The following is a 22987-nucleotide window of genomic DNA, read 5'->3' on the forward strand; positions in this document are numbered from 1 at the left end:
TAGTGGCTTTATGAGTTTGCATTCCCAACAACAATGAGTTAGTTTCCGTTTCCCCCACATCCTTACCAGCATCTATTTTTGGTAGATTTCTGAATGTGAGCCATTCTAACCAGGGTGAGGTGAAATCTCAATGTGGTCTTGATTTGCATTTCCCTGATTTCTAGTAATCCTGAACATTTTTTCATGTATCTGTTGCCATTTGGATTTCCTCTTTTGAAAAATGTCTATTGAGGTCCTTGGCCCATCTCTTAAGTGTGTTGTCTGTTTTGTTTTTGTGGAGTTTCTTGATCTCTTTGTAGATTCTGGTTATTAATCCTTTATCAATTGAATAGTTTGCAAATATATTTTTCCCATTCTGTCGGTTGTCTCTTCACTTTCCTGACTGTTTCTTTTGAAGTACAGAAAACTCTCAATTTGATGTAATCCCAATTGTTAATTTTGGCTTTGATTGCCTGTGCCTCCTGGGTCTTTTCCAGGAAGTCTGTTCCTGTGCCTATATCGTGCAGGGTTTCTCTAATGTTCTCTAATAATTTGATTGTGTCGGGTGTTAGATTTAGATCTTTAATTCAGGTTGAGTGGATTTTTGTGTAAGGTGAAAGGTAGGGGTCTTGCTTCATGCTTCTGCACGTGGAAATCCAATTTTCCCAGCACCATTTGTTGAATAAAGTGTCCTTACTGCAGGAATTGGTTTTAGATCCTTGATCAAATATAAGCTGGGTGTAGATCTTTGGATGGATTTATGGTGTTTCTGTTCTGTTCCATTGATCTGTCCATCGATTTATGTCCCAGTACCATGCTGTTTTAATTATAACTGCCCTATAGTATGTCCTGAAATCTGGTATTGTGATACTTTCATCTTTGTTTTCGTTGTACAAGCTGCTTTAGCTATTCGAGGTCTCCTGTGTCTCCATATGAATTTCAGCATCATTTTTTCCAGATCTGAGAAGAAGGTCTTCGGTATCTTGATTGGTATTGCATTGAATGTATCAATTGCTTTTGGGAGAATGGACATTTTGATGATATTGATCCTTCCAATCCATGAGCATGGAAGATTTTTCCTTTTTTTGGTATCTTATTCTATTTCTTTCTCTAAGGTTTTGTAATTTTCATCGTAGAGATCTTTAACGTCCTTGGTTAAGTTTATTCCAAGGTATTTGATTGTTTTTGTAGCTATTGTGAATGGGATTGATCTTAGAAGTTCTTTCTCAGCCATGGAATTCCCTGTGTATACAAAGGCTATTGATTTTTGTGCATTGATTTTATATCCTGCTACTTTGCCAAACTCTTCTATGAGTTCCAATAGTCTCTTAGTAGAGTTTTGGATCCCCTAAATAAAGAATCATATCATCTGCAAAGAGGGATAGTTTGAGTTCTTCCTTCCCAATTTGTATCCCTTTAATTTCTTTTTCTTGCCAAATGGCTCCCACTAAAAATTCCAGTAATATATTGAATAGCAATGGTGAGAGTGGGCATTCCTGTCTGGTACCAGATCTCAGTGGAAATGCTTCCAACTTTTCCCCATTCAATAGGATGCCTGCTGTGGGTTTATCATAAAGTGCTTTGAATGTATTGAAGAATGTTCCTTCTATACCCAATTTGCTTAGAGTTTTCATCATGAAAGGGTATTGTATTTAGCAAATGCTTTCTCTGCATCTATTGAGATAATCATATGGGTTTTCTTCTGCAGTTTGTCAATGTAGTGTATCACATTGATGGATTTGTGAACACTGAACCATCCCTGCATACCAGGGATAAATTCCACTTGGTCTGGATGGATGATCTTTCTGATGTGTTGTTGCATTCTACTGGCCAGAATTTTATTGAGAATTTTTGCATCCATGTTCAAAAGAGAAATTGGTCTAAAGTTCTCTCTTTTGCATCTTTTTCAGGTTTAGGAATTAAGGTGATGCTGGCTTCATAGAAAGAATTCGGGATGATTCCCTTTTTTGTGATCGTTATGAATAGTTTGAGAAGAACTGGAGTTAGTTTTTCTTGAAATGTCTGTTAGAATTCAGCAGTGAATCCATCTGGTCCTGGGCTTTTCTTTGTTGGGAGGGCCTTTATTACTGATTCAATTTCTCACTCACTTCTGGGTCTGTTTAGGTATTCGATGTCTTCATGGTTCAATTTAGGTAGGTTGTATGTGTCCAGGAATCTATCCTTTTCTGATAGATTTCCCTGTTTACTGGCATACAACTCTTCATAGTAACTTCTGATGGCCCTTTTTATATCTGTGGTGTCCGTTGTTACATTCCCTTTTTCATCTCTGATTTTATTGATTTGTGTCTTTTATATACCTTTTTTAGTTTGTTGGGCCAATTATGTGTCAATTTTCTTTATTTATTCAAAAAACCAGCTCTTCCCTTGGCTGATCTTTTGTAATTTTGTTTGGATTCAATTCTGTTGATTTCTTCTCTAATTTTAATTATTTCTCTTCTCCTAGTAGTTTTGGGTCTGCTTTGCTGCAGTTTTTCTAGTTCCTTGAGATGCACTGATAGCTCATTTATTTGGTGCCTTTCTAATTTCTTGATGTAGGCACTTATTGCTATAAAATTTCCTCTTAACACTGCTTTTGCTGTATCCCATAAGTTTTGATATGTTGCTATCCTCATTTACATCCAGAAAGTTTTTGATCTCTCTTTTAATTTCTTCTATGACTCACTGTTCATTCAGGAGCATGTTGTTCAGTCTCCATGTGTTTGCATATGCTCTAGGTATTCCTGAATTGCTAATTTCCAGCTTCATTCCATGGTGGTCTGAGAAGATGCATGATATGATTCTAATTCTTTTGAATTTGCTGAGATTGCTTTATGACCTAGTATGTGGTCAATCCTAGAGTAGGTTCCATGCACTGCTGACAAGAATATGTATTCTTTAAGTTCATGATGAAAAGTTCTGTAGATATCTACTAGATCCATTTAGGCTATAGTCTCGATTAAATCTGCTGTTTCTTTGTTGATGTTCTGTCTGGTAGATCTGTCTATTGTTGAAAGTGGAGTATTAAAGTCCCCCAATACTATTGTCTTGGAGTCTAAGTCTCCCTTTAAGTTCCTTAACACATCTTTTAAGTAAACCCCATGCCCTGTAATTAAGTGCATATACATTTATAATAGTTACATCTTCCAGTTGAATTGATCCCTTAATCATTATATAGTGCCCCACTTTATCTCTCTTAACAGTTTTTGTGTTACGTTTATTCTGTCTGATATTAAGATGGCTGTGCCAGCTCTTTTTTTTTGGTTTCTGTTGGCATGGAATATATGATTCCAGCCTTTCACTTTGAGTCTGCATGCATCTTTGTTGGAAAGATGTGTTTCTTGTAAGCAGCAAATAGATGGGTTTTGTTTTTCAATCCATTCAGCCAGTCTGTGCCTTTAAATGGAGAGTTGAGGCCATTTACATTCAATGTGACTCTGGGTAAGTAGTGACTTTGCCCTGCCATATTTCCAAAGACATTTCTAATATATGCCCTGAACTTCCTGTGATCTTTCACTGGGAGATTTCTTCCTTTACCTTCTTTTGTATTGATGGACGTGTTGCTGTGTTTCTGTGTGTAACACATCTTTAAGCATCTTTTGCAGGGCTGGATGAGTGGTGACAAATTCTTTCAATTTCTGTTTGCTATGAAAGGTCTTTATTTCACTTTCATTCACAAATGAGAGATTTGCAGGATATAATATTCTGGGAAGGCAGTTTTTTTTTTTTTTCATTTAGAACTTGGGCTATATCTCACCATTTCCTCCTAGTCTGTAGGGTTTCTGATGAGAAGTCTGCTGTGAGTCTAATAGGAGATCTCTGAGAGTAATCTGACGTTTCTCTCTTGCACATTCTAGAATCTTTTCTTTATTTTTCACTGTGGTGAGTTTGATTACAATGTGTCATGGTGAGGATCTCTATTGTTCATGTTTATTGGGCTTCCTGTACTTAGTTGTCTCCTTCTCCAAACCCGGGAAGTTCTCTGCAAGTACCTCACTAAAAAGGCCTTCTAATCCGATATTCTCTCTTCTTTTTTTTTTTTTTTTTTTTTTTTTTTTTTTTTTTTTTGACAGGCAGACTGGACAGTGAGAGAGAGAGAAAGGTCTTCCTTTGCTGTTGGTTCACCCTCCAATGGCCGCTGCGGCCGGTGCACTACAGCCGGCGCACCACTCTGATCCAATGGCAGGAGCCAGGTACTTATCCTGGTCTCCCATGGGGTGCAGGGCCCAAGGACTTGGGCCATCCTCCACTGCACTCCGTGGCCACAGCAGAGAGGTGGCCTGGAAGAGGGGCACCCGGAACAGAATCCGGTGCCCCTACCGGGACTAGAACCCGGTATGCCGGCGCTGCAAGGCGGATGATTAGCCTAGTAAGCCGTGGCGCCGGCCCCAATATTCTCTCTTCTACCTCACTGATTCTGTTTTTAATGCTCTCAAATGTGTTTTTCATTTGTTCTATTGAATTCTTCATTTCATTTTCATTTCTCTTCAATATCTCAAGTTCATGTTCTACTAAGTTCCTAATTTCATTTTGATTCCTCCTTAAGATTTCATTTTCACAAGAGAGTTTTTCTGTCCTGTGCTGTATGGGTTTCTGTAGTTCATGAATTTGCTTTTGATTACTTCTAAAAGTTATTATAAATTTTTTGAATTCCGTATCTTGCATTTCTTCTATCTCATCATCTTCATCATCTTGCATTGGAGCGTCACGTTCATTTGGGAGCATCATGATGTCTTCCTTGTTCTTGTTTCCTTGGTTTCTGTATTTGTTGTATGGCATTGTGGAGATCGTGGAGATATTTTTTGTTGCTGCTTTATTTATTTATTTATTTATTTTTTGCTGTGGTGGCTTTTCTCATTATACTATGACTCTAGTTTAAGTGGATTGTCTGTTTTTGGTGAATCTCTAAAGGCTTGTGGTGGGTGTGGCCAGAGAGCTCTATTCAGTTCTTCAGGGTTAAGGGTGTGCCAAAGGTAATACACCCAGGTTTGCCATGGTAAATCTTCTCTCCCTCTTTTTTTTTTTTTCAGTCAGAAGGGAAGTAATTCTGCTCAGCTGAACTCTTCTCCTTGATGGCAATCAGTGCCTGAGCGCTAGCCCCAGTTGGAATATTATTAGTCTGCTCTGTCCCAAGGACAACACAAAGGATCTGTTCAGTCCTCAGTGTAAGCTCAGATTCCCCTGCAATGTCTCTCACCAGGTAGCCAAGGCTACCGAGTTTGTGGCATCTCACACAGAGACTACTCACATCTCAGCCACACTGTGAGTTCTCCCACATACCCTTAATTTTTTATTCATAAGCTCCACTCATTCACTAGGTCTTAGTTTTCTGTTATTACTCCCAACCTGAGTCAAGTTTTTTTGTTTGGTTGAGGGTAGGTGCAGCCTCAAGCTGGTGCAGCTGTTACATATTTCAAAAATGGCGCCTGCTCTATTTTCTCACACACCTTTGTAAGGTGTGTGGTGAGAGAGAATCGTGTCTGTACCGTCCCTTCTGTTTTTTCCTCTCCTCTAGTTAAGCTGGTGTACTTTCCTGCACAGGGCTTCAAGCCTCGTTCCCTCTAGGCTCTTCCTGCCACTTTTCTGCCAGTGTCTCGGGCTACTGCGGTTCCGTCTCACCTCTCTTTCCAGCGCTGGTGTGCGGGAGAAGATTCTTGGCAGCTGGGCTCCCAAGCCATGGGCGCCTGTGTCCTCCATGTAGATCCACCATGTCCCTCTAATTCCAGAAGAGTTCCCTGTGAAGTTTTTTCCCTAACTCTTCCCTGAGACCTCACTGTCTCCACTTTTATTAAACTATCTTTTTCTCGACTATCAGTAAGCTCCCTCCCTATTTCACCATCTTGTAGCCACCCTAACCTGGTTTACTGAAGTCTTGAAACTAATTATATTACAACTCCTATTTTCCAGGGGAAGAACATGACGTTCAGAGTAGTTCAGAAATTGCTCCATTTGCATAGTGAATCAGTACACATTTAGAATGTGAATTTCAGCCCTGGACTGTGCACTTAACTGCAAAGTTACACTACATCCCAGAGCATTACAGCAGCCTTGCCAACTTACAATGAGGACTCAACCAATGCACAGCAGGAGCTGGGGATAGAAGGAGGGAGCCAGATTCAATACAAGTTAGGAGAGAAAACAGGCAGCACTTGCTGAATGGCTGGAAGGAGGATGAGGAAGGCAGGGAGTTTTATATTGTCACTCATGTTTCAAGCTTGGAAGAAACTCTCCAGTTTTCCATAGTAAGATAATCTTTTCTTCTATAATGTGAACAATAGCTACCAATACCCTTCACAGACTTTCTGGGAAGCCCGTGAACAACCCCATGTGCCTGCTTCTCAGTTCCAACCTCCTGGGGCATTGCTATGTTTTCAGTGTTCTTCCAGAAATCTTGCAATGAATCGTTCCATCATAAAACCTGCTCACTGTGACATCCTGCAAGACTAGTTAGAGGCTATAAAATTCCTTACTTGCTTTTCCTCAGGAAGCTTTACAATTTTCACTTAAGCTAACAGCAGATTGATCAAGATTAGACCCCCTGCTGGCTTTCTCTTATTTCAATCAGAGAGAAAAGAGAGAACTTGAAAACACACACACACACACACACACACACATGCACACACACTCATACATGTGATTTTTTAAAGTCTGGTTCAAGCTACACTTCAGTGTAGCTGTTTTTAATGGTGGAGATGGGAGTACAGTTTATGATGTCTTCAGGGATTCTCAAAACCTCCTGAATCTTATTTAAATTTTGCATGCAAAGGGATACAATCATTTATTCTAGGATATTATAAATAGCTAACATTAGATGTTCAAAGGAATCTATAACTCAAAAACAAAAAGAGGAAAACACACGGCTGAAAGCCAGGTGGCTATATATCCTTTAAGGGATTCAGTTGTTAATTCACCCACTGACGAAGTGACATATTTTGGGGACTTCAGTAAACAGAATACAGCAGTTCCAGCAGTTCACTACAGCTGTTCTTCCTGTACAGACAGGCCAGGCAGCAAGGCTTGCTTCAATTTCTGTTTTTTCAAATTGATGCCTATTTTTGCCATCTATTTGTTAGGCTAATGGAGAAAAATCATCACCTACATAATTAAACACAACTTGCTGCAAAGCTTCAGTTAAGATGGAATGAAGGATGGTTGATTGTGTATTTTTAAACTTTCGTTTCAGAGACTACTTCCTTGTTATTTTGAACATTTTTCATAGATTAATTCTGAACGCAGAATCCCAAACTGCTGCCAGGATTATACAAGAGGCATTCTACAAATACAGAACATAGAATTCAGGGCTCAACAAAAAGTATACTTTAATAAGTTTAATAAGCCAATTCTTACTGGCTTTTTGTGAATCTACTCTGCTATAATCTCAGATACAAAATTTCTCATCTCCCCAGAACCTATGGAAAGTAAGAAACCCGGCTGCACAATAAATATGCTAATATGTATTCTGACCAGTAATGGGCCTGTAATTTCTGACACAGAAAGACACTACATACCAGAGCAGGTAACACACTGATGGGACCCAGACCAACAAAGAGAAAGAACCCAGTCACTATATAATAAAGGACAATATAAAGATAATTTGAGAATGATTTTTAAAGTTATTATCTGAAGACTCACTGGCCACAGGCAAACACATTCCTTGAATCCTCTGCATCTGGTATCTTAAACAATAAATTCATACATTTTGTTGCAAATGACTAACCTCTCCCAGGGAAAAAAAAAGACAAGGATACTTCTAATATAAATTTCCTTTAACTAAAAGAGAAGAGTCATGTCTCTCCTTGATTTGGAATGCCACATTTTCTTCTTTTAATTTCTCTTCCTATGAAGAGCTCTGAACTTGACATTCGGCTTCCAGCTGGAACTGCAGATAAGCAGACTTTCCAGGGGCTTCAAGCCTTCCCAGGAACAAGAAAGCAACCCTGATCCGCTTGCCTAGATGCAGACTTCAGACCCTCGATGTTAGAGCACCGCGGGAACTTTGAATCCAAGCATTTCAGAGACGCCAATTCTAAGTACACAAGCTAAGGATATAGCTTCAGTTTTGCCCCAGAACTTAAAATACTGGAGACTATGAGAAACAAACATGAATGGGAATTCCTTTTGTTCTTCAGAGGCCCAGCAATTATCAGCTTAAATGACTTCATATTATAAGGCTACATTATCTTTTTTAAAACCATATTTCCTTCTTTGACTTCCATATGCCTTGTGACTTAAATTGCAATGAGACTTCTGAATATAATGAACACTTGTATTTTCAAAAGATGTTTTGTTTTTGTTTCCAGGGAGATATGTTAAATACCTATGAAGCTAACTTAAAAACTGGGGCGACAAGATGTATACAGAAAATAAAAACAAAAGATAATCACATAAGTAAACACTTTAGGAAAACAAAAAAAGGAAATATAGATTCCAATTATAGTTCGATCCACAGCTTATCAGAATGTATGAGGTATGTCTGTACAACAGCTCAAGAAGCCACACATGGTCACTACTTGGCTCATGATGAATATTTAAAGTGCTGTCTAAGGAATATTTATTTTAAAACAAGGAGGGTATTCTCAATAAGTGAAAATTAATTTGATATCTGATGACCAGTTGGCTTGAAAGGTTCTCGGCATCTCATGCAGTGTTAGAGGGAGTTAAAACAAACAGAGATGTTCACTGAAGCATCTTTCTGCTCCAGAGCTAAAAAAACAAACCCAGAGTTTATCAAAACATGCAAAGATTATTCAGAATGTATTTAACATATACACATATATGGAAAAATTACTTTTAAGAACATAGCACAGAGCTGGATGAAGAAATTAAATTTAGAAGGAAAAAGCTATTCCTTTTGCTGAGATTTCAAGCAAGGAAGACAGAGTGATTAGAGACATGTTCAAATGAGGCTGTCTTCTACTTGGATAATTAGAAGGTTAAACCAGGAACGTGTCTTTGTTCCCCAACCACTCCCAGCTCCTCCAAAAACAAATTCAACTCTATGATTCTAGATATGGCTGGGATTTCCTTATCAGGACACCATTTGTCTAAACTCATAATAGATTCTGCTAGGTGTTAAGAAGGGAAAATGGATGACACAAGAAGATGGGGTGAGCAGCAGCTCAAAGATGCCCCTGAAAGCAAGAGGTCACGGAGAGGAGAATACTCCACCGTTTCTGTCCCAATTGTGCCTTGTTTTAGAGAGAAAGGCTCACAGGACCACAGGAAGACCCGTCACTGTATTCACCACACAAGAGGCAGAGCCTAACCAGAGTGCAAGCAGGTGAGGCTTGCATGATGGTAACTTCCCAGGTGGGCACTCACCCAAGTGCAGAAGATCAGTGCAGGGCAGGCTGGCAGGTCCTGACAACACCAAGTCTAGGGAGACCAGGAGGGCTTGCGTTCTGAAGGAAAGGGGAGGCCAGAGATCACGGCACAGAGAAAGAGTTCTGGACACAGCAACGGACTATGACCTGGGAGAAAGAGCAATTTCTAGACCTTCTTGCCATTAGTAAAATGAACTGTATGTCAGCCACTGCCATGTGCTGGACACCATCACACAGTAGTTTTCAGGATATCCTTGGGCAGCAGAAGACGGTGTCTGCCATTTCAGGTGAATATGCTGAGTCAGAGACATGCACCCCAGGCCCTCAGTCCAGAAAGTGAGGGGGAAAGAGCTGGAAGGTCTTGAATTAGGCAGCACACACAAAAGCACCAGGACAGTCATAGGCACATCCCCCTGAGAACCACAAAGCACAGAGGAGAAAAGGAAGGAACAAGAGGAAAGAAGGAAGGAGAGATGGAAGGAAGGAAACCATTTCGTCTTCAAGGACATCATAGTTCTACAAGAGGCAAATATACCTCCATGTGACCCAGAGTGGCAGAACAAGCAGCCAATGACACTGTACACACATTATGCAAACAACTCTGGCCCTCAAGGATCACTCTGGCCACAGAATGCTAGAAAGACTAGCCTGGACTGAGAGGCTTTTAAGAAACTCTTGTTAAAAATTCATGTGAAAAAAAAATTAGCCAGGGCTTATTTCTAAATCAAGGGAGCAGTGGCAGCGACTGAGAGAAGCCACTGAATGATCATAAAGCAGAAGCTGAGCAGGTTGGAAGCCAAATGCAGGCAGAGCAGAAGAGAGGCAGGCATGGAGCTGGCCTCCCGGGGAATGCTGTAGGAGGGACATTCACAGGAAGAAGACCGCACAGAAGGAGACTGTGAGTTGAGACTGGGCTGGATACACTGCGAAGGGGAGCACCGTGTGCCATCCAGATGAGCAGGCAGGGAGATCAGGAAAAAGACCTGGCAAGAGACTGGGAACTGCACTGTGTGGGGGCGGGATTGAACTGGCCGGGGTGCCATGCAGAGTGGAGCCCAAACAGAGCCACAGGGAAGAAAAGGAACATGGGATGAGTCTGACAAGGAGTGGAGGGGAACTGGCAAAATCAGAAACCAAGACTCGGTAAGAGTCTGCATGGTGGGAGTACAAGTGTTTGCCTGTGAATTCCTAGAGGTCACTTCTGCAGGACAGGGTCAAGGAGGGGTGGGAGAAAAGGCCAAGTGGAAGAGGTAGCAGATAGAAAAGGTGAGAAAAAATCAAGAGGAAACAAATGCCGTTTAACATTTCAGCAATCTGGACTCATCTAAGGATATCAGTAAGTGAGGGGACCACAGAACCCAGGGGCAGTTGTATTCTTAAAAGTAGAAGAGACCTAAACATATCTGTAATCCAAAGGGGAAGAGGCAGAAGAGAAGAAACTTTTCAGGGTCACACCAGATGATTCGTGGAGGACAAGCTTTAGAAAAGCAACAATGGCAGGAGCCAGACCCAAAGAAAGCGAGACAAGGAGGAGGCAGACTATTCCAGTCCACAAGGGAGACAGGGAGGACTAGGGCATTGAGTGATGTGTGCAGGGTGAAACTCAAGTCTCACCATAGCCTCCAGGGAAGTCATGGCTTCCAGCAACAGGGAGAGAAGAGGTCTGAGGGTTTAGAGCTGCTGTCCTGGGGAACAAGAGCCCAGGCTAACAACACAGACAGGAGATGCCCATGAAGCTGAGGCAAGGTCTGGGGTCTCCTTAACCAGCAGTGCTCGACACCCAAAGCAAACCCAGATTCATCCAGAGCTGGGACTCTGCATGGCAAAGGGTAGCAGGGGCACAGGTTGCTGAAGATCCCAGCAAGACAATGACTGAACTGAAGAAACTAGGGAGCAGAGGCTGGCCAGGGGAAAAATGTGACTCAAAAAGGGAGAAAATGGGGGAAGCCTTAAGTCTTGGAAGGAAAATTGGTTCTGTGAGAATATGGTAGAGAAAGTCTGGAAAGGCAGTGGGCAGATCAGAAAGTGAGGTGCATCAGCAGGGAGCTGGATTTGGGGGTGGAGCAGCCAGAATTCGAACCAGCACTCTGATATGGGATGCCAGTATCACAAGGATTGGCTTAACCTGCTGCACCACTTCAGACCCCAGGCCCTGACCTCCTGCACAGTGGAGTAATGTGTTGTTTTAAGACACGAAGTTGGTGATAACTTGTGTCAGCAATAAGAAACACATATGTACCCTAGCTATATGGAATTCAAATGAAAATTTTATTACTAATTTATAATGATATATAAAGAAGCTCAAGTAACTTAATTTTTCTCATGGTTACTTTTATTTTGTTCTGAAACAGAAAATTATTTCAAAAAATGTGAATATGCCCTTGCCTTCCAGGTACCTAACCCTATGTCCAGTCTATATTCCTGGCACTCTCACTCTGGCTAGAGAGGCGGGAACACCCTGCTTGGGCATAAAAGGCAGAGCTGGCCTTGTTGCCAGTGACTGAGGACAGGAAGATGTGTGGTGTAGTGGGACTGGCTGCAGAGAGGGCTGCACCCCCAGGTCATAGGTTGGCCAGTACAGGTGTGACTAGCCAGAGCAAAGTGGCTGCTGAGGATGGAGGTCCAGGTGCTCCTCAAGGCCAAACACATGGGAGCTGTCTCTGGCCTCTCTGTGACTACTGCACTGTTTCCAACCCTCACCACCACCAATGTGCACTGGACAGGTGGCGGCAGCCACCCAGTCAGTACCTGTTGACAGGCCACGGTGGACAGGCTGGGACAGTTGCATGGAAGAGGAGCACCTTGAGAAGAATAGCAAGAGCAAGAGAGAACCAAAGCCCTTCGAACCTGGATGAAGACTGCGTAGAAGGACCACATGAGGGCCAACCTGACAGGCAGGAAGCAGCTTTGTCCTGGAGAGACTGCAGCTGAGGCCCTGATGGAGGCTGAAATCCCCAGTATTCCAGGACTTGATGTGATGAGCAACAGGGTGAAAAGAACACATTGAGGACCTACATGTGAAGTTGGGAGGACTGGCAGTAAGGGAGGAGAGAGAAAAGCTCTTCATACCAACTTTGAATGACAGAAAAAGCCCAATATTTCATATTTAAATCAAATCAAGATAGGTACATTTCACAAGCCATGGATAGAAAGTGTTTTTAAATTTACTGTGTCGGGGCCAGGGCTGTGGCACAATAGGTTAATCCTCTGCCTGCCACTTCAGCATCCCATATGGGCCCCAGTTCTGGTCCCAGCTGCTCCTCTTCCAATCCAGCTTTTTGCTATGGCCTGGGGAAGCAGTAGAGGATGGCTCAAGTACTTGGGCCCCTGCACCACCAGCAAGGGAGACCCAGAAGAAGATTCCGGCTCCTGGCTTCGGATGGGCCCAGCTCCAGCTGTTGTGGTCATTTGAGGAGTGAACCAGCGAAAGAATATCTTTCTCTCTGTCTCTCCCTCCCACTGTATGTAACTCTAGCTCTCAAATAAATAAATAAAAATCTTTAAAAAATAAATTTACTATGTCAACAGAAGATGTTTATATCCTTCTGTACTCATTACTCAAGATGGTAAAACAAATTATAAGAGATAAAAAAACACCTTACTTTGCTTTGTGCAGAAATTTAAAACAGTCACACACTCTTCAGTGGTTCAGTCTGGTCTGCACACCACTAGACACACGCACAGAATTAAACAACATGAGTCGCCTGACTCTGATTATGAGGAAGGGGAAAGGCAGGCTAAGATGTCACACTCTAGTTTTCTAACAGTCCCAGACTCCCCCACCCTGCACAGGGAGCCTTCCAGTCCACAGCCCTGAGACTGCCCTTCTCCTGCTGGGTGCTTTCCTCCCTATGAAGTCAAGGGGGAAGCTCTGTGACGTACGACTGTAACCTAGCCTTGCCACGATGATTCACTTCAAGAGCACAAATCCCATACCTGCACTATGGTGGTTTTTAGTCAACACCAAGTAATGAAGGATATTCAGAATGTGGGGGAGAAAATCTCTCTTTTATAAGTGTTCTTGCTGTGGCTGATTAACCTTCAAGTATCTTAAAGGGGAAACTCTGAGAATGAAGTAAACACACCTGCTGGCTGAGATGAGGGTCGACACAGCCCCTAACAGGAAATCTAATACATTGCTGCCTGCAGCCAAAACTATGTCTTACTTGGAGAAATCGTCCACTTCGCCTCACACCTCAGTATTTGATGTAGCCCTGTGTGGACGTCACAGAGGACATGTGCCCTGGGAGCCTGGTCACAGAAAGTAGCACAAATATGACTCCTAGGACACAGCTTCATTCAAGCTAGTTTTGTGACAAACAAGGTCCAATTGCAATCACTGACTGTCTCTTCCTCATTACAACTCCTGGCCATCTTCAGAACCTGGACAGTGATGCTATCAAGGCCTCAGCATCCCATGTATCCTCTGGGTGAATGTCACACCCTGGACCTGTCCTCGGGCGTCATGGTATCTGCCAGGCCATAGGCACCTCCTGTTCTGACCTACTCTACATCGTGACCTGAGTGATTCTGCATGCAGGGCACAGGATGCATTCAGGTGAAAGGGCCACCGAGTTACCCCAGGTTGCGCTGGTCCAAGTCAAGCCCCTTTAAGTCCTTCTCAGAGAACTAAGAAGCAGTTTCCCAGAAAATATTCAACATCACTGGTCACATGAGCCTGCTCAGTATGGTGGGAACTGTGAGCAGACATGGGAAAAAAAAGGTGGAAGAAATCCCCGAGCTTAATGGACTTACATGCTTCCAGTGGACACACAGCCTGAGTTACCTCAGGTGACTGCAACACTGGAGTAGTAGGGATGTGATGGCTGAGCAACAATCACTTGGTATTTAGTCTTTCCACGGTAAATGGCCTCGAGCCTGCACACAGAATGCCCCAAGGAGGTTCTCACACTACCCATTTCCAGGCCCAGTTCCCAAGGTTCTGACCTAGTAGGTCTCCAGAAAATCCATGCTTATGCCTTCCAAAGCCCCACAGGAGAGTCTGCTGTGAAGCAGGGAGTTACCAACCAATACTCCAGCACAACCTTTCACACTGCTTGGTCAGTGAAGAACTGCCCAGACAACAAAGGGCATTAACTATTTTTTTTTTAATTGAAGTGTCAGTCCTTGGTTCCCCTTTTCTCCTTAACCAATACATTTACACATGATAATAAACACTAAAGGCAACACAAGAGAGGTCATGAAAAGTAAAGTTTTAGCTTATTGCAATAGGTTAAAATGTAATATAAAGACACTGGAAACCCAGATCAAGAAGAAGAGAAAGGGCAGCATGAGCTTTGGCCTTGGGCAAAGATTAGCCCCTGTGTCAGCAGGCCCTTGTGGCTGGCCAACCAAGTGCCTGCACTGTGATTCATGCTCTGTGCATCTAGGTAGCCAGGCAGAACGTGATCCAAGGCGGGTCACTGTCTCCTCCAACATCTTGCTTGACCCACAACTCCCATGCAACAGAGCAAAATGGATCCCTCCAACCTGAGCCCTCAGTGGACATATGCAAGTACCACCAGCTATAAAAATAAAGACTAACATTAGCTGTGTATTAAGTGCCCATTGCATCTTATATACTTCATATAACAACTGAGTTAGCCCTCTGACATCCTGAAGAGGCAGGTAGAATACTTTCCCTACTTTGCAAATGAGGAAACTGAGGCACGGACAGGTTGAATGAACTTCCCAAGATCACAGAATTGGCAGGTGTTGGTGATGTGCTTCAAGCACAGGCAGTCCCAACTGCAGCACATGCAGAAACATCCAGGCTTTCATGAGGTCACTTCCCAGTACAGCCTTTAAATTCAGGTAGGTCAGTGGGCTATCTAGGTAGATGGGTTTATTTGAACTAACTTTCCTAAGTGTCGCTCCCCCTCTTCGTGGAGGAACGACACAGGACCCTGCGCTGTTCTTTCATCTGCTCGGCCCTCCCCGGGTTTGCTGCTGGTTCTTCCCGGGTTGGCTACTATCCCTTCCACCTCCGTGGAAGGGCGGTTCCCCCTGGCCGCTTTCCCCACTTCCGCAGGGGAGCGGCACACCGCCGGCCGGCTCTTCTCGGGGGCTGCACAGGTGTTCCTTCAGCTAGATGTTCCCCATAGATGTTCCTGGTGCATGCCGTCTCTCTCCTCCTTTATAGTCCTCCTCCGCCAATCCCAACTCGGCTGCCCACACGCCGAGTACGCTGCTCTCCTCCAATCAGGAGCAAGTCCTACAGTTTATTAGTTGAACTGGAGGCAGCTGTGTGGAAGCTGTTTACTTCTCTCCCAGCGCCATATTGTGGGAGAGCAGATGCATAGAATAAGTCTTAATTCCAGTAACTCAGTCTAGTCCGGTTTGCTCCCCACACCTAAGTGTTGATTCCTTGCAAAAAAAATATAAGCCCTTCAGTGACTAACCTTGGAAAACAGTTCAACAGGTGCTGCTATTGCTTTCTGTTCTTGCAGGTACTGCTCCCAAGACCACGCTTCATGGTCAACCATGGAAAGGTCTGGAAGAGAAAACACAGTAACTTTTCTTGAAACAGTTAGTGACAGAAAAATAACATTTAACTGAAGACAAATGCAAGAAACAGGCTGATGAAGCTGGTAGTCAGAAAACCCAGAAACTAGTAAGAACCTGCTCTTTCGCTCTCTGTGAACATTCAGTAAAAAAAAAAAAAAAAAAAAAAAAAAAAAATCACCAATCCACTTGGTACACAGCTCTTCCTGCTTTGGGACAGGCTAAAAATACTTCCCACACTCAAGACAGTGCCTGATCAACTCTCTGATGGGTGCCATCAGAGAGGGTGAGCAGGGACAGGTTTTCTGGAAAGGGATCTGGTGCATTTTAAGTGCTTCACCTGAAGATATTTTAGAACTCCTTTCACTTTCATACCCTTTTTGGGTGTGGATGTCAATTGGTACAACCTGTCAAAACCCACTGTGGCAATATTTGTATGAAGCCTTCAAAACTATTCCTACAGTTTATACCAGCAAGTCTCCTTCTCGGAATTTGTCTTAATGAAACGACAGTAGATGTGCACAAGGGAAAAAACGCAGTGTTTTTGCATTAGAACTCTGCATAATAATGAAATACTGGGAAGAATCTAAAGGTCCACCAAGGGGGGATTAATTAAATGCATTGCACATATATGTCATTGTAATAACAGGCAGTAAAATTACATTGTGGAAGGCTAATGACAGAGAAAGGGGATGTTAATGGCATACTACTAAGTGAGGAGAAAAAGCAGTTTAGGAAACAAAATGATGCTTTTTAGTAAACAGTAGCAGATTTGAAAAGATTAACATTATGTAAATCAAAATCTTGATGCCAGAATTATAAACCATTTCTTCCCAGTTTTTTTTTTTTTTTGTCTTCGTTGTCCTGCTTTTCCACTTTTTTAGATGAATGGCTAATTCTTACAATTCAATAAGTGTCATTTTTAAATAATAAAAAAGGGCAAAATAATTAATAATTGTTTTAATTCTATGTCCTAATAATTAGAACTCCATACAAATGAATTAGTCAAACTCTAAGAAAAGTTGATGGAAAAACATCACTACATAACTATAAAAGTAAATAGCAGAAAGATGATTACCAGAGGTCCAGGGAATAAGGTATGGAAAAGGTAAAAATGCTGATTAATGGGTATAAAATTTCAGTTGGAGACTAACCTTTAGAGATGTATTGCATAACATGGGGACTAGAGTTAAAGATTGTGTATTTTAAACTTCAAAATTGCTAAGGGGCAGAGGCAGGGATTAAGATGCTGCTTGGGACACCTGTACCCACATAGGAATTGCTATTTCCAATTCCAGCTTTCTGCTAATGTGGACTCTGGGAGGCAGAAGGTGATGCCTCATTTACTTGGGTACTTGCCACCCATGTGGAGGACAAAGACTGAGTTCCAGGCTCCTGGCTCAGCCTGGGCTACTGCAGGCATTTGGGGGAGTGAACCAGTGGATGGAAGATCTGTCTCTCTGACTCTTTGTCTTTCAAGTTAATAAATAAATAAATTTTTACAAATGTTTAAAGAATAGATTGTAACTATTCTTGCTAAAAAAAAAAAAGGTGAGGTGCTAGATTCGTTAATTTCCTTGATACAATCTTTATAGAATATAAACATGTATAAAAACATCACATGGTGGGCTGGCACTGTGGCACAACAGCTTAAGCCTCCAACTGCAGTGCCAACATCCCATATGAGCAACTGGTTCGTGCCCCAGCTGCTCCTCTTCCAATCTACCTTTCTGCTAATAGCCTGGGAAAGCAGTGGAAGATGGCCCAAGTGCTTGGGCCGCTGCACCCACGTTGAGAGACCTAGAAGAAGCTCCTGGCTCCTGGTTTCAGATTGGCTTAGCTCCACCTTTGTGGCCATTTGGGAAGTGAAACAGCAGTCGAAAGACCTTTCTGTCTCCCTCTCTCTGTAACTCTGCCTCTCAAATAAATAAAATAAATCTTTAAAAGAAAAACAAATCACATTGTCCTAAATCTATATATATGAAATACATGAAATGTGTACCTTAAATAAATTTTTTAAAATTTAAAATTTTTATGGCCGGCGCCGTGGCTCAATAGGCTAATCCTCCACCTAGTGGCGCCAGCACTCTGGGTTTTAGTCCCGGTCAGGGCGCCAGATTCTGTCTTGGTTGCCCCCCTTCCAGGCCAGCTCTCTGCTATGGCCTGGGAGTGCAGTGGAGGATGGCCCAGGTCCTTGGGCCCTGCACCCCATGGGAGACTAGGAGAAGCACCTGGCTCCTGCCTTCGGATCAGCGCGGTGCGCAGGCCGCAGCACGCTGGCCGCGGTGGCCACTGGAGGGTGAACCAACGGCAAAAGGAAGACCTTTCTCTCTGTCTCTCTCTCACTGTCCTCTCTGTCAAAAAAAAAAAAAATTTACGAATAAAAAAGATTTTTAAATAAAAAGCATCACATTGTATCACATAAATATATATAATAATTTTTCAATTACAAATTAAAATAAAAATATATACATTATTAAAATATTCATATTATTAAAATATTCATTCATGTACACATTGGGCAATAGGCACATATTCGTTCATATCTGCAAACATGCTCCCATAGAAAAGGAACTGGAAAGAAATAGCACAATATTAACATTGGCTATACATAGATGGTAAGATTAATCTAAATTTTCTTTCTTGTTACATTTTTTAAAATTCTCTACAAATATTGCTACTTAACCACACACACACACACACACACGCACACATTTCCTTGGAAGAATATTGGTCAAAAAGTGCTTTCTGAATTTTAAATATTCATCATGCTGCAGAACATTCCAGAAGTTATGGGTGGTACAAGATCAGCATTGCATTAGCAGTAGTGATGACAGGTGGTAAGAAACACTTCTAACTCAACATTGAATCCTCTAAAGCCAACAAAGCAACTGAATGGAATTACAAACACAAAACCCATTCAGCTGTGCAGGAATTCATGTATACTTTAACCATTTAGAAGATTTCTGAGCTCCTGTGAATGTGCCCAAACCTGTGCTGTTTGTCCACTGGAATGAATAGATAATTCTGTTCCTGAGGCAGGAAATGAAAACTAAACAATAGACATTATTTTTCCTTTGATACCCAAATATATAATTGACAATGAAAGGAGTAATTTAAACTCTGGAGATAAAGAGAAACATGCTATCAATTTATAGGTAAAAAAAATATGCAAACACATTGACATCAACCTTCACCAACAGTCACAGCACTAACTTGCCATTGCTAAGAAATACATTTGTTAAAGTATGAGATTTGTAAAAAGCATTTTACTCATCAAATAAGACTAAGAATTCTCATCAGTGGATTTTCTTATTTTGTTTGAAAACAAGAAAAATAAAAAAGAACCACAGTATGATTTCCATCAAGGAGCTTGCAGTCTGTTGGTCCATTACAGCAATAAAAGGTTTGCTGCCATCTCTACCACAACGTGAGATGTTTTATTTTGCTGAACAGAGAAAGCAATTTGACAAACCCTGAAGATGCTTGGGTAAGATCATTCAAGGTCCTTATCTTCACACAAGCATTTTACTGCCTTACAATTATGTACTTTACAAAAATATTACAGCAGGGGTAGCTCCAAAGCAAATACAGATACTTTGTTTTCTAAAACAGCCGTGTTCTTAGAAAGCCTCTGTAATTTCTCAATTTAATCATATTTCCAATTGTCACATGTTACCATTTCACCAAATGCAAATCGTATCTAAGAGACTTTCTTTTATGATTACCTAAGTGGGCAAAGACACTTTTAAGATTTATAAGAACAAAAATACATAATATCAAACTATAAAAACTCCTGAATGAGGTAAGTATCTTTGGGAAAGCAAGGAAACTACTCAACAACATGAAGCCACAATTGTCCACAAGAGCCTGTAAACTGACCCTTCCTCTTCCCTGACTCTGTAAAGATTGCCTCGCCTTTGCTGTCTCCAACCGTTATTGCATTATTTTGCACAGGGATTACATTAGCTGAAATCAACCAGTTTGCTTAATTTTAAGTAGAGCATAAGCTTATAAAAGGGAGGGATCTTATTACTATTGTTTATCACTAAATTTTTGGAGCTATAATCATAGCTGGCCATAATATTTGTTTAATGAATTAAAGGGCAGGCAGGCAAGCAGAGCAGCACTTTCACCTTAAAAACAAACTCAAACATACATATTTTGACTAACTCATTTCTCAGTTTCCTAGACAGAAGGAACCAATTATGAGACAGATTGCTTCAGGCACTGAATTTATTTTTTATGCAATTTTCTCAGAAAAATTCCAGATAGGCCATTCATATTATAGAATATTAGATAATCCATGCAGCACTGTAAACTCTAAATTTCATTTCCTTTCACTGTACTCATTAGCAATAGAAGAATACTCCAATTATTACTTTTCTGCTAAACATAATGTAAACAAAATTTGCCAAGGTACTTCACAATGTTCATGGAAAAATGGAATTAAAAAGTAAGTTGATTTTGGTACAAAACATTTTTGAAATATATACACATCTTTTTCATAATATGTATTTTCATCAACTTTTTGAAGATCCCTTGTATGCACAGATTTTTGTTTTAATAACACTTTTTTTTAATTTTTTTTTTAACTTTTATTTAATGAATATAAATTTCCAAAGTACGACTTATGGATTACAATGGCTCCCCCCCCCCATACCGTCCCTCCCACCCACAACCCTCCCCATTCCCACTCCCTCTCCCCTTCCATTCACATCAAGATTCATTTTCGATTATCTTAATATACAGAAGATCAGCTTAGTATACATTAAGTAAGGATTTCAACAGTTTGCTCCCACACAGAAACATAAAGTGAAAAATAATAGATGATTTTTTAAAATGATGATGAAATCAGTCAGACCTATTGTCATGTTTAATCCCAGTGAGAGCCAAGTTGGGAGTTGATAATTTCTTTTTTTTTTTTTTTTTTTTTTACAGAAGATCAGTTTAGTATGCATTAAGTAAAGATTTCAACAGTTTGCACCCCCATAGAAACACAAAGTGAAGAAAAACATCAAGAAAGTTAGAAGCAAGTGGCCAAAGTCCAGTCAATAACCAAATTACATTAAGAAATATTGATGGTGGCTCTCATTACCATCACAGGAGGTTAGCCTCTCATTGTGCTGTTGCTTGTTTTCAGGCAGCCATGAGCATCCCCTTGTTATTAATTAAAACCAAAAAAAACCAAACATGGCTATGAGCCAGTGTGTCACACTGACCATAATTCTCTCTCTTGCCTGCAGCACAAGGCACAGGCCTGTGGGAACTTTAAACACAGCAGGTGGGGAAGAGAAGCCTCAAAGGACCCAGTCAGAGCGAATGCCAGAGCATTCACAGTGCAGAAGTATGGCCCAAGGGAAGGCAGTGCTAGGAGACAGAACTCAACTGTGGACTGGGCGGTGGAGCAGGAAGGTCAATCGCTGAGATACATAAATCTAACGGTCAGCAAAACAAAAAAGTCAGGCAGAATGCAAGCCAAGGAAAGGCAGGCTCAGTGTTCAGACGGGCTGAAGGCTAGTGCTGTGATGAGTTTTCTTAAGAGTGTGTGCGTGTAGTCTCACTTTATGAATGAATAGGCACACTTCCCTGAGCCAGGCCATGTCCTTATAGAGAGCAGAACACAGACAGACCCAGGGTTGCAGCTCTCTGAAATATCCCTTTTCACAAAACACTCAAAATGTCTAACAGACTTAGGCAGTAATATCACACTTGTAAAGGGGGCTCACACACTGAGTATGCTATCATCCAAACCAGGTCCACTTTAAACTTTTAGATATATGTAACCATACCTGTGTCCTACTTTATCATTTTGAATATGGAGTTTTGAATAACCGAATTTACTTAAATTAATAAAAGCTATAACAATGAATCTCAGTTTTCATATGAATATGCTTTCACACGTGTACACTAATGCTTTTGTTCTCAGCTTTTATCAAAAATCCCTAAAATAAAAATGCAGAGTGTGCTTTTTAGATATGGAAAAAAGCCCTAGATGTCATCTAGTAGCCCTGTGATTTTCTCAGACCTTAGATTTCTCTCCAGCATGACTCATTTTCACTTACAAAACTATCATATTAGTAGCCCCAATGCTAGGAAACCTACAAGTAGGACTGCTTGGGCTGCTACACAATCTGCCACTTGGCCTCCCATTCACCTCACCTGAGAGCACAAATTGGAAATATCACTGTGAGATGAACTTCTCACTTGGGCAATAAGAATGCCCAGTTCTAGGAAACTGCACAATAGTTATTTGTAAAAAGCAGAAAAGTAAAGAATGAATAAATTATCCTTCTTACAGACACTATGTAAATTTTAAGACTCATGTCTCAGAGAAGGTCCTTCCCAATTCTACTAGATGTAAATACAATCCTTTCACAGCACTATTTCAACTTCATTTCTAAAGTTATGGTGTATACAGCTCCATGAGAGAATATGTGAGAAACGACCATTAGTAGCAGCCAACCAATTTTCTAATAGTTATAAATAATGCCCTCCTTTGCAGTACCAACTGGAAATGATACAATTTCTCTAATGTTAACAGCTTATCACTCCCAGATAATGACTCCTGAAGCAGCAGCTTCCTGAGTATAACTGTACTTTGCAGGTTCACATTTTAGTAACTATGGCTTGCCACTGCAACAAGGACATGCCCATATTCTGTCTACATTTTTCAATTGAACATTTGAGCTGCTTTTCATCTTGGTACGGCTGAATTTGCAAACAGTGCATCACTCAGTTCCCTCAGCAAAGCAGGGTACTGAGTGTCGTTAAGATGCACAGAGAACTGGACTCCTGGCCACATACAGCATTTGCTCTAGTGGGACAGCCACCTCTGCGGACTGACCATTATCAACCCTAGCATTTAGCAGGTCTTATGCGTTTTGATAAATAAACAAGCAGACATGAATGCTAACATGCACTAGTTAAGAAGCTCAAACAATGTCTGGGAACAAAATGAAAGAGGATTAGTTCTGAACACAGGAAGCTTCTGGGGGACCGTTACTTTTGAGACAAATAGAAATTGAGCAGGCAATCTGGGGAGAAGAAGCACGCAGCATGAGCTAAACAAGGAAGCTGAAAAATAAAGAGCTGCTTCTGCAAATACCACAAAGGCTGTTAAGCATCAGGCATCGGGCCTGTAGGAACCCACAGAACAGAAGATTGGATGGCTGGTCTGGGAG

General features: G+C 41.4%; 1 protein-coding gene across 15 annotated transcripts in view; it reads right to left on the reverse strand.

The window, feature by feature from the left end:
- L3MBTL4 (L3MBTL histone methyl-lysine binding protein 4) overlaps positions 1-22987 on the reverse strand; it is a 555652-nt gene that overhangs the window by 352758 nt on the left and 179907 nt on the right. For all 15 annotated transcript variants that reach the window (XR_007921517.2, XM_051851406.2, XM_051851407.2 and 12 more), the window contains one exon: positions 15701-15792. Coding sequence is in view for 14 of the 15 variants with exons in the window: in XM_051851406.2 (XP_051707366.2) it covers positions 15701-15792 (92 nt within the window). In the remaining variant the exon portion in view is untranslated. The remainder of the gene's footprint in view (positions 1-15700; positions 15793-22987) is intronic.

This window comes from Oryctolagus cuniculus, chromosome 10, assembly GCF_964237555.1.
Source record: "Oryctolagus cuniculus chromosome 10, mOryCun1.1, whole genome shotgun sequence".
In the NCBI taxonomy this organism is placed as follows: Eukaryota; Metazoa; Chordata; class Mammalia; order Lagomorpha; family Leporidae; genus Oryctolagus; species Oryctolagus cuniculus.